At 38.8% G+C, this 12,829-nt stretch overlaps 1 protein-coding gene across 1 annotated transcript; it reads left to right on the top strand.

The window, feature by feature from the left end:
• nelfb (negative elongation factor complex member B) lies at positions 1–12,572 on the top strand. The gene is made up of 13 exons (XM_062417660.1): positions 1–214; positions 1,369–1,529; positions 1,612–1,711; positions 3,386–3,616; positions 3,702–3,887; positions 4,009–4,121; positions 4,208–4,310; positions 5,729–5,824; positions 5,921–6,063; positions 6,596–6,702; positions 7,809–7,950; positions 8,061–8,169; positions 11,653–12,572. The coding sequence occupies exons 1-13, from the start codon at positions 113–115 to the stop codon at positions 11,809–11,811; spliced, it is 1,752 nt and encodes a 583-aa protein (XP_062273644.1). The 5' UTR covers positions 1–112; the 3' UTR covers positions 11,812–12,572.
• Positions 12,573–12,829: the final 257 nt, after the last annotated feature.

Raw genomic sequence — 12,829 nt, forward strand, 5'->3', positions numbered from 1 at the left:
CAGCGAAAAGACTAATGTGTAGGTGCGTTTTGTAGCGAACGGTTACCCTTTCAGCTGCTAGAACATTTACTCAAGCATCAATCTTGAAGTGAATGTTTAAACGGAAGCAACAATGTTCGCGGGGCTGCCTGAGCTCGGGATATCAAATGGCGAGGACCTTAAAGAAACTCTCACCAACTGCACCGAGCCTCTGAAAGCCATCGATCAGTTCCAGGTAACGCTAACAATGCACCAGGTGTTTGTTTAACAACAGATAGCCGCCAACAAGATATTTCGAATAAGAGTCACGAGTGTGCTAACTAATATTAGACTCTGTAACGTTAGTCTTAGCAAATGTTTGCCTTCAGTCCAATGATAAGTGAGCAGTCTCGCAATGAAATACTAACGCTATCAAACTTAATTATCACATTATTCAGTAAAATATATTCAGTTACTACATGTGGTAATGTGGTAGATATTCTGAACTCGTGCTCAAATGTATTTAGCGAATAAAAGTAGTTTAAACCCATATCAATGAGCCCGCCTTTAAGTTCCAATGCTTCTCCTGCGCCGGTGTTGCGGTGTAAAAAGTGACCGTGTTAACTGGGGACTCTAAGCCGAATGCGTCGCTGTTGTCGTGGTGACGGCAGCAGTTACAATTACGAACAGAAAGTTACCAGTAAATTATCTATTTGTAATTTTAGTTGTGTTTATTATACGGTAAACATTTATATCCGTTAAACTATGCTCGGTGCTAGTAACGTTTCTTATAATGTAGGAAACAACCGGTAAGTGTATAAACTAAGTGACGAAAGGCGGCAGAAAGTAGCAGGCTACTATCAGACTGTTCTGGAAAAATAAGAATAAATAAATAAAATGATGAAGTGATGGCATTTTATATCTAAAAGGTCAACTTCACTATGATAACATAATGTTCTGCAGAAGGACTTTTCTTGGCATTATTCAGCGCCATAGTGGCCAAGCATGTGAACACATAGAAGGATCATACACTCAATACCTTTTATTAAATTACTTCAAAGTCTTCAGTACAAATATTATATGAGTCTGGACAGACATGGATGTAAACAGCAACTTCACTGGTTGGTGGAGGAGTACGAAAAACTATTAATATAAATATTTCTAGTTTATAATTTAGTTGAAGCACAGAGCCTGAAGAATTAAACATGTGTAACTATATAAATACTTACTGTCTGGACTGTAGCTTGTAGTATTGTAATAATAATAAGTATTATTAGAAAGAGTATGGTATTAATCCAGGAGGTACTTACTATAATTATACAGTCAATGAACCACAATACCACATGAATTGATAAGTTTATGACTCGGTAGTATTGCAGACTTAACTCATTCCTGATAACATGACTGCAGATGGAAAATGGCATCCTGCTGCCGACCCTCCAGTCAGCTCTTCCCTTCCTGGACCTCCACGGGACGCCCCGGCTGGAGTTCCATCAGTCCGTCTTCGACGAGCTCCGAGATAAACTGATGGAGCGAGTCGCCACCATCGCAGAGGGCAAGGAAGAAGACAGGTGGGTCATCATCGGTCAGTGGTAACTTTGAGGTAACATTTTGTAAAGAAACCAGCTCAGATGCTACTTTGTTTTTCTACAGATATGGGAAGCTTGAAGAGTTGCTGGAGAAGAGCTTCCCGCTGGTTAAAATGCCCTCCATTCAGCCTGTGGTGATGCAGGTGCTGAAGCATCTCCCTAAGGTGAGTCTTTGTCACACTGCAGTATATCTTCAGCCTAAAAATCACAAGATATTCCAAAGGTGTGTACAGTATTGATCGGTAGTGCTTGGCTTCTTATAGCATGTTAACATGTTTACACTTAGATCAGAGGTGTCCACACTTTTTTGGCTTGTGAGCTACATTTAATTTTGACCAGCTATAAATGATCCCAAGTTGTGAGGGGGCTAAATAACAACAGCTTTAATAGCAGTTAGGCATGAAATTACATGAAATGCCCTTTCTGGGTTCTTGTGCCGTGCACAATCTGAACAGTCAGCTTAGTTACCAGAGCAAAACCACAAATGAGTCACATAAGCAGTCACTCAAAGTTCTCTCTCATTCCTTTTTTTAGACATAAAATAGTTGGTAGTTTCAGCAGGTGTGTATTGTTTTCTCTCTCTCTCTCTCTCTCTCTCTCTCTCTCTCTCTCTCTCTCTCTCTCTCTCTCTCTCTCTCTCTCCCTCTCTCTCTCCCTCTCTCTCTCCCTCTTGGGTTTGACAGACTGGCCACTCATGCGTGTCAAAACAGCTTTCCTTTTCCTCTCTCTCTCTCTCTCTCTCTCCTGGGTTTGACAGACTGGCCACTCATACGTGTCAAAAACAGCTTTCCTTTTTGACGTATTGTTCACCCGGACTTAGAGTATTATACATATAACATGTAATACTCCATTTCTGTCATCAGGTGTCTCCATAAGTGAAGGACAATCATTTAATGAAGTTGATGTTTAAACAGTCATTTAACTGACTACACGAAAAGAAGAAGAGAAAAACACATGCATATATACTGTATTATATAATTTATTAGAGAAAGAGAGGAATAGATGGTGTGCATGTGAAAGAAAAGCAAGAGTGAGAATATCATGCACATGGACAGAAAGAGAGAGGTGAAACTGAGACTGTCATTTTTAAATTCTGTGGTTCTGATGTTTATGGAGGGGCAGGATGTGGTCTCTGCTGATAGTGGCAACCAGCATTGCATGACAGCTGTGTGTCATATGGATGGGTCCAGCGTGGGTTGGACACTTCATTTGGTCTTTTTTTTGGTTTTTAAATCAGGTCTGGTTTTTGGTCACAGGGACATGTAATAAATAGCTGTAAGCATGTAGTCACACGGGCTGACATGAAACTCAGCGATTGGACAATTTTGACAGCTGTCATCCTGCATCATCAGCACTGCACAGAGCCACATGGAGACTGACAGCTGGTGATGAAGCACATTACTGCAGCATATCACTGTGGGTCACTACTCATGTATTATAAATAGTCACAAACAGGTAGACACAGGATGGGGGAAAGCATAATATTAACATGTACATGTTACGTTTGTTACCAAATGATGAAATATTGCCTCTACAGTGCTTACACACATCAGGACAGTATTTTCTTAGCAGTTCACAAATAGCAGATGGATTTAGTTGAGTTGTTTATCTTCTTAATTCATGCTGAGCTTCCACAGGACTCATTGATTGGATGAGTATATAATAAATAATATGATGCACTAGAGGAAAAGGGATAATTCATCCTCTGAGGACTACGAATGTCTAACAAATATAATGGCAATCCATCCAGCAGTGGTAGAGATGTCTCACTCCGCAGCAAATTATTAAACCAAGAATCTTCAAACTGCTGAATATTTACCTTGTGCTCCCTCCTGCAGGTCCCGGAGAAGAAGCTGAAAATGGTCATGGCAGACAAAGAGCTGTACAAGGTGTGCGCGGTGGAGGTGAAGAGGCAGATCTGGCAGGACAACCAGGCTCTGTTCGGGGACGAGGTGTCGCCCCTCCTCAAGCAGTACATCGTAGAGAAGGAGGCGGCCCTGTTCAGCAGCGACCTCTCCATCCTGCACAATTTCTTCAGCCCTTCTCCGAAGACGCGGCGCCAAGGCGAGGTGGGTCATCGGATTAGACATCTGACAGACACCAAAATCCCAAAAAAGTGTAGGAAAAAGCGTGTGACATGCGTGTTGTCTGCAGGTGGTGCTCAAACTCACCCAGATGATCGGAAAGAACGTGAAGCTGTACGACATGGTGCTGCAGTTTTTACGGACGCTCTTCCTGAGAACGCGGAACGTTCACTACTGCACGCTCAGAGCGGAGCTGCTGATGTCTCTGCACGACCTCGACATCAGCGAGATCTGCTCTGTAGACCCCTGCCATAAGGTGAGGACAGCGTAGCGATGTCTGCCTGTATTTTAGAGGAAAAGAGATTAGATTAAATCTTCATTTTGTCATTGTAAGTACATTCCGTTTTAATTTTACGTCACATGTTTTTCTGTGATAGTTCACTTGGTGTTTAGACGCCTGCATTCGCGAGAAGTTTGTGGACGGGAAGCGGGCCAGAGAGCTGCAGGGTTTCCTCGACGGGGTCAAGAAAGGACAGGAGCAAGTCCTCGGGTAAGAGACGAGGGGAAGGTTTCAGATGAGTCATCAGCCAAACTGTCTGAATACATGACTCACTGAAGGTTTCCTGTGTTTTTCAGGGACCTGTCCATGATCCTGTGTGACCCGTATGCTTGTAACACCTTGGTGCTGAGCATCATGAGGAACCTGCAAGAGCTGCTGAGTCAGGACTCTTTACCCAGAGTGAGCATCAAACATACGTTTACCTCAGCAACTTTTCTGCATGATAATTCATAGTGCTTAGATAATCAAATGTTGTTGTTTTTTTAAAAGAGTATAAAGCAAAAAGTTTAAGATGATTCATTGAAACAGTTTGATTTGCTGATTGGACCAACAGTCCTTAATTAAAATACTAACTGATTGACCCAACATGTAAATAAATAGATAAAAACAAAAAAGCTTAATTAAATGAAAAGCATAATACACAGTGAGATCACTTAAATAAAAACTTATTTAGTCCCATTTTCTACTACTCATTCATTAATAACATTTCCCTATGTATTTACTTCCTTTTCCCCACACATATGCATACATTCATAAACACATGTATGTATTAATATGAAATTCCTAATAATTTTCTAATTTTCTGTATATATACATTGACTAATTATCATTATCCTATATAAAAAAATATCTGTGTATTAATTAATTGGCTTTATCTTGTAGACATACATATTATATATAATTATAAACTATATTTTATATACATATATTGACTCAATTAACTAGCTATCTTTATCTTCTATCAATATATATTGAATTACATACATAAAAAACACTCATAACACATACATACATACACATGCACATCATTTGATTGATGATGAATCTTCATCCCTGTACTTCTTGAAAACAGATTAATGTTTAGACATTGCTTGAGTTCCACAGTCAGACTGTTCCACAGACTAAAACACACATATTTTACATTTCAGACGTTTCAGTCTTTAAGTTGAACTTTGGCCAACTTATATATAAAATCTATATATTCTATAATATTAAATCTCTGTATCTCACTTGTAAAGATTTTTTTCTTGCGTTGAACCCATAATTGACCACTAGATGGCAATGGATTGACAAATTAGCCAGTCATGTGACTGATATTAGACTTTCTTCACTTGTTTAAATTTCCTTACTTTCTAGCACCAAAATGAAAGGTAATCAGTGATCTAATATTCTTTACTGAACGCAGCTCATTTTGATGAAATTCTTGCACATACAATCTTAAGTGCAAGAGGATATACAAATATCTGAGAGTGTAATCAAAGTTAACTGCCCATAGCTAACTGTAGGCTAATTATTATCAATATTAACTATGACATATTAACTAAAGATTTTCACGTGTAGATTTTAGATATATATTTCATATTATACATACAACATATGAGTTTGCAAACATATGTGTTGGAACTTGAATGGTTAAGGAGCAAAAGGCAGGGATAGAGATAATTCTAATCAAGTTATACAAACGCATTTGCATTTGCATATGAATTTTCACAGTAATAATTGATTACGTTATTGGTTGTTACTACGTTATTAACTGCGACAAACACTCACGCTGTAAGTACACAATCTCAAGTTGTCATGTCTGTGTTTGTGAGCAGGACAGTCCTGACCTGATGCTGCTGCTGAGGATGCTGTCTCTGGGTCAGGGGGCGTGGGACATGATTGACAGCCAGGTGTTCAAAGAGCCTCGACTGGTACGTTACAGCCCCGTCACCTCACACGGATCTCCGTCACGCATGGAAAATCTTATTATCGACACTGCCTGAAATAAAATATGAATTTGTCTGCAGGATCTGGAGGTAGTGACCCGCTTCCTCCCCGCCATGATGTCAGTGGTTGTGGACGACCACACCTTCACCGTAGAGCAGAAGCTTCCCAGCGAGGAGAAGAGCTCGCAGACCTACCCCACCACCCTACCAGACGCCTTCACCAGGTAACTACCCTGCAGCAGGAGGATGAACACTAACCCTGCACAGCAGAACGTTATTTATTTGGGGGTTTTTTTTCACCAATACTAACATTCAGTTTCACATCAGGAGGTGAGAAGACAAGGTTAACAAGTTAACCACCTGACGTCTTGTTTCTCATCATCTTATGTATGACTCACTGAGGTGCCAAGAAAAAAGATTTGCTCAGAAAGACAGAAAAAAAAATAAACCTAAAACTAAATAAATACAAATTGACAAGACTTGAATAAGATTAAATAATGGTAATACAGCACAACGTTCATTGCAGCCCTAGTTTATTGATAATGTTCTATCTCTGACACAGAATTGTTTCCTGCTGGAGATAAACTGTCCTATCACTGCTCTCTATTCAGCTTCAAATCTTTGACAGCTCTGCTTCTCAAAATCTGCTTTATCCAAGACCTCAAACACAACACGACTATGTAGGCTAGCTCCCTTCTTGATGCAGCTCAGACATCCTTGTCTACGATTGTGACAGTGGCTGTTGCTCCTCCTCAGGTACCTGCAGGAGAACAGAGTGGCCTGTGAAATGGGTCTCTACTACGTCCTCCACATCGCCAAACTGAGGAACAAGAACGCCTTACAGAGGTTACTACCTGCACTGGGTGAGGATCAGCCTTCTGTCTGCCTTTGTGCCTCGTTAGGGTTGTTAGAGGAACGAAACTTCTGTTCCTCAATCGTGATGCTTTGATCCATTCGGTATGTTTACCTACACCAGACATGTCCAAAGTATTCTATAAAGGTCCACGTGGCTGCAGGTATTCATTCCAACCAAGCAGGAGCACACCAGGCTTGACTTATTTAATCAACTGATCTCAGTCTTCAGACAGTTGATTGGTCGGAACAAAAACCTACAAGCATACAGCCCTTTTTGGAATAGTTTGGAAATGTCTGACCAACACTGTAGTAACCAGATTACTCAAAGAAACCATTTACACAAGTAATCGGGGAACACATTTACATGAACTGTGATACCAGATGTGTCTTCAGCCATTTAAATAATTAAAAGCAGTCTGTAAATCTCTTAACCAATCATAACCCAGAATTCAGGAAAAAGATGCGGCGCATATGAAAATTAGTTAAATTATCAATTGAGTCATTCAAATTGTATTCAGTAGTTATGTGTTCTCAAGGTACTAAATTATTTATTTTATCTTCACGTGTCTAACGTTTGTGTCGCTGCAGGAGGATATATTATATAAATATATATATATATATATATATATATATATATATATATATATATATATATATATCGGCCAATAATCTTATATGTACATAAACACACTTTTTAAAAAATGTGGTTAAACACTATTTAACAGTTTCAGAATAAACGTAACTTTTATAAAATAACATCAGTGCACTGAAACAGTAAACTTCACTGGGAATTGTATATATTTAACTTGAATTGGGAAAAATTATTAAATATATATCAAATATGGCCTTTATATCTTTTTTAAAAAGATACATATGGGATGGAATAAACACTGATACCAATATATATCTGTGACAGGCCAATATTGGCCAATAATATAGGTTGACCAATATATCGGTCTGGCTCCAGTCACATTATTGATATTGAAGTATGTGGTCAAAAATATCATGATATTTGATTATTTCCATATCTCCCAGCCCTAGTGCGAGATAAACAGTTGAAGTAGCAACTATTAGTCATTTCAAAATAAGATTTGTGTCTGCTTGTCCCTCACAGTGGAGACCTATAACGACATGGCCTTTGGTGACATCTTCCTACACCTGCTGACCGGACACCTCACTCTGCTGTCTGATGAGTTTGGAGCAGAGGAGTTTTGTTCAGTAGTCTTCGACAGCTTCCTCCTTACTTCTTTTTCCAGGTAGGTTTTCCTCCAGCTGTAGAGAGCTCAGTGACATTCTCATGAAAAATCCACTTGCCTAAATCACATGTTGGACGCTTTTTTTTGTTTCTGTGTAAATATTTTCCCAGTAAAGAGAACGTCCACAGACACACCCTTCGTATGTTGCTGCATCTTCACCACAAAGTGCTGCCATCGTACGTGGAAACCTTGATGAAAACTCTCGAACCTCCCAAACAGGTTGGCTTCATTTTCTTTTCAGTATTTCTACTATTAGTTGTAGTAATGAGCAGAATCAGCCAGAGGTCTCCCTATCCCAAACTTCCACAGTGAAGCTGCCCGTTATCAAGCAGATGAAGCTTGTCAAAGGGCTTGATAACGAGGTAATAATTAAAATCAGGTGTGTTAAAGTATGGAGATACCTTAAACATGCAGGGCAGTAGCTCTCTACATTACACTCTGAGAACAAACTTCATATTCAATCTTCATTATTGGCACAAATTATAGCCAAAGAAACTAGTTAAACTTCAAAACCTGCAAATATCATTTTAATTTTGGAAACAGACAGATGACTTTTTATTTTAATCCAGCTTTGCTCCTCTCTCACCGCTGTAAATTAGAGCAGAATGACACCCAGAGGTAATTTCTTTAGATAGGTTTGTTTATCTTTATTATACAAAGATGTTGGAACTTTTCTCTCTATTATAATGTAAAAAAAACAACAAAGGTAGCGGATCGTTCAGGCCTTAGATCTCTGCTCATACTGTGCATTAGTTCCACAGCGGTGCACTTCTACACACCGCATTTCAACATGCTGTGGCTTAGTTTGGTCTGTATATAGCCTACTGAAACACCACAGCAACTAGTGTCTGACTGTAATAGACTACTTCTGATCAACACACTGAATCAGCAGCTATCTCTGAATCCTTTTCTTTTTATTTCTCCGTACAATGTACAGCAGTAATATCAATAATCAATTTTCTTCAGCCGTAAATGTAGCTGGAGCGTGCAGCTCATGTTTAACACTACTGTTTACAGAACATTATAGTTCATAGTGTGGATGCTCACAGTGCTGTTTTACACTCCTTACATATTGCAGCGGTTTTATCTAGTGTTCAGATCTTCTTGTAAAATTCAAACCTCTCTAAACTTTGGATTTCAGACTTGAAGCTGCATTGTAAAACGTGTCAGTGTTGTTAGCAGAGTTTTATTGGAGTGAGTGAGAGAGTCAGAGAGTGGGAGAAAAAGCTGCAGACATGGAGCAGACGGAGCTTTCAGCAGCAACATTAAACCATTCATAACTTTGTAATCGTTCATACTACATTTAAACCGATCCAGAGGTCCGTCTACCGATACACTCGCATCTTATAAATCAAAACTGATATTCCAATTCAAATGGGTTATTTGTTAAAGCCCTAATATCGATATACATAAATACAAAATAATGACAGTACTTCGACCCACATGTGATTAACAAAAAATAACACAAATATTTTTTTTAAATAGACAAATAGTTGTAAATAATGTGTGTACAAAAGATACCTCTATATCCTAAAAAAACATATCCTTCATTAAAATATTACATAAGATTACATGAAAAATAGATCCATCACATACACTATATTGCCAAAAGTATTGGCTCACCTTCCTTGACTCGCATATGAACTTAAGTGATTCGTCACTCCAGAGAAGCGTCTCCTCTGCTCTAGAGTCCAGTGGCAGCGTGCTTTACACCACTGCATCCGACGCTTTGCATTGCACTTGGTGATGTATGGCTTGGATGCAGCTGCTTGGCCATGGAAACCCATTCCATTAAGCTCTCTACGCACTGCTCTTGAGCTAATCTGAAGGCCACATGAAGTTTGGAGGTCTGTAGCGATTGACTCTATAGAAAGTTGGTGACCTCTGGGCACTATGCGCCTCAGCATCCGCTGACCCCGCTCCATCATTTTACGTGGCCTACCACTTCGTGGCTGAGTTGCTGTCGTTCCCAATCGCTTCCACTTTGTTATAATACCACTTTACAGTTGACTGTGGAATATTTAGGAGCGAGGAAATTTCACGACTGGACTTGTTGCACAGGTGGCATCCTATCACAGTACCACGCTGGAATTCACTGAGCTCCTGAGAGCGACTCATTCTTTCATTAATGTTTGTAAAAACAGTCTGCATGCCTTGGTGCTTGGTTTTATACACCTGTGGCCATGGAAGTGAGTGGAACACTTGATTTCAATTATTTGGATTTATTGAATACTAGGGGTGTGACGATACACTCAGCTCACGAGACAAGACGAGATATTGGGTTCACGAGATCAAGACGAGATTTTAACTATATATTTTTTAAAACTTCAATGAGGAAATACATGATTGTTCTTTTATTTAAAATTCACAAAATGGAAATTGAATTGAAATGTTTTAACTAATCATCTTGTAATGAATCACTTTGTTCTACTTTCTAAATATATAATTATCATATGCAGTATGCAGCACTGTAAAAGGTTTCCCCATATAGATATTTTATAGATGGATTATTTTGATATTTATGGAAATAACAACCATAAATACAAAAGTTAGATAGAATCACAAATACCAAAAAGTAAATTAAAACGAGTAGAAAAAAATTATAATATATAAATATAAATTAAATAGTTAAATAGTTTCCAATTATCCAAAATTATAATATATTGCTAATAAAAAAAAAACAGAAATAAAAGTAAATTGCAAAAATCCTGTATCACATAAATACACACGTAGAACAACATAAAAATTGTGTTATAATTTGGTAGTGTAACTCATTTTACTTCTTGCATCATTAGGCTTCCATAGCTGCGCTAGATTCCTCCGCTCCTCCTACTTCAGGCTCTCAGTGTAGAGACCTGAGGTTAACTTACCACTTCTCCTCTCCTCTCTTACTTCTGAGATCTTCTCAGCAGGTAGAAGCTGCAACAAGGTTAATGATCCACACGTGACATTATAAAAAGAAGACATGAAGTGCGAATGAGCGATAGAAAATCGATCGTCTTTTTTTTTTTTGGTGCGGCCCTTAATTATAGCTTCGCGAGACAAAATTCACTTTGACGAGAAATATCGTCGCGTTTCGTCTTGCGAAACCACTAGTGAATACTTTTGGCAATATAGTGTATGTAAGAATATAAGAGATCAGCCCATGGTCAAGAATGTTTAAAAAACAGCAATATGCAGTTGTTGTTGTTCTTTAGGTGGGAAATGTGCTGTTGTTTGCTCCTCTTGCTGACATTTCTCTTTTGTCAAGTTGTTTATCTTTAGACAGAATATATATAGCCTATCATATCAGGACACGATCACAGGAAGTGGCGAGTTCTAGGAAGTTTGCGAAACATCATCTGACATAAACACCAAAGTTCTCAGTATGACTAAAATATGTGACGTGTTTTAATAAAAACTTTAAAAGCAGGCCGATACAAACATGAGATAAAGCAGCTGCTGCCAAAATGCCAGCTCAGTATCACTTTGGAGCATGTTGTGTTTTGCCTGCACTCACTTTGCGTGCGTGTGCGTGTGTGTGTGTGTTTGTGTGTGTGTGTGTCTGTGTGTGTCTGTGTCTGTGTGTGTCTGTGTCTGTCTGTGTCTGTCTGTGTGTGTCTGTGTGTGTCTGTGTCTGTCTGTGTCTGTCTGTGTCTGTCTGTGTCTGTCTGTGTCTGTCTGTGTGTGTCTGTGTGTGTCTGTGTGTGTTTCGACTCACAGTGCAGCGAGCCAGTGAAGGAGCTGCACAGCCAGCTGACAGAGAAGTTGGAGACACAGAAGAAGAGCCCTCCGCCAGCAGAGGAAACTCCCTCCCTGGATCTGGGGCTGCACCCAGTCACCGTCCCTACCACCGCCTCCACCCCCACCACACCTCTCTGAGACAGCAGAGACTAACTGACTGTAAACACAACCTTGGCTCATGAAATGTCAAAAAGACTGGACATTTTTAAATTGTTTGTTGTATGATGATTTTCTTGTGGAGGTTTAGTTTGTTTAGATGTTTGTCTCCAGCTCTGACAGTGTACTCCAGCAGCCAACTGTTTGTCTTCAAAGGAGGACTCATCAGTTTTCTATACTTTGTGCTCTTGCATTATTGTCCACATACAGTATTTTCATAATCTGACTATGTGTGTGTTACAATTTGAATTGGGTCAGTAGTGCAAGAAACCTGTAAATAAATGATTATTTAGAAATACACAGTGGTGTGATGGTATTTAAAGATGAAGTAACACGCCTTGACATTGTCACATATTATGCACCACTGTAACACCTTTGCACAGTTGCTGAAAGAAGAAGTCAAATGGAATAAGATCTGGTGTGCAACACCCCTTACAGTCACATATGTAAGCAGTGTGAAAGAGAAATTGTCTTTTTCTGAGCTCAACCTGCTGAGGACAACTTCAACTCAGGTAAGATCCTTTAAAACAAATTAGTACTGTACTGCATATGAGATCATGGTGTGATTTAAAAATAACTTTTTACCTCATAATAATCATCAAGTAGGGACTAAAAGAACAGCATGAATAGAAATGTTCAATTACCTGAAACGTGATTTTGATGATACTTTGGAGTGTATAAAGGCTATATTCTATTTTACTGGGATCAAGTGTTTTACATATTTTAAGGTTGATTGGGTTGCCATGTGGTATAACTACAGTATATTTGAAAGTAAAAGAAAACCACTTTACCTTTAAGTACCAATACAGGAATGAAAAAAACAAACTCCATTACAAGTAAAAGACATGCATTAAAAATCCTACTTACCTATATGGTCACTTTAACGTAGTTAGAGTATAACAGTAAAAGTACATAAGTATTATGAGTGATGTAGTTAAAGTATTACAGTAAAAGTAAATATTATCAGAGGTGGAAAGTAATGAATTACATTTACTAGTTT

Source organism: Scomber scombrus, chromosome 4, assembly GCF_963691925.1.
Source record: "Scomber scombrus chromosome 4, fScoSco1.1, whole genome shotgun sequence".
Taxonomy (NCBI): Eukaryota; Metazoa; Chordata; class Actinopteri; order Scombriformes; family Scombridae; genus Scomber; species Scomber scombrus.

Bases quoted from the DNA above. Each gene is read 5' to 3' on its own strand.
- nelfb (XM_062417660.1), top strand. From the start codon at position 113: ATGTTCGCGGGGCTGCCTGAGCTCGGGATATCAAATGGCGAGGACCTT. The intron at 6,064-6,595 runs GTAACTACCCTG...GCTCCTCCTCAG, and splicing joins CTACCAGACGCCTTCACCAG to GTACCTGCAGGAGAACAGAG. The intron at 7,951-8,060 runs GTAGGTTTTCCT...ATATTTTCCCAG, and splicing joins CTCCTTACTTCTTTTTCCAG to TAAAGAGAACGTCCACAGAC.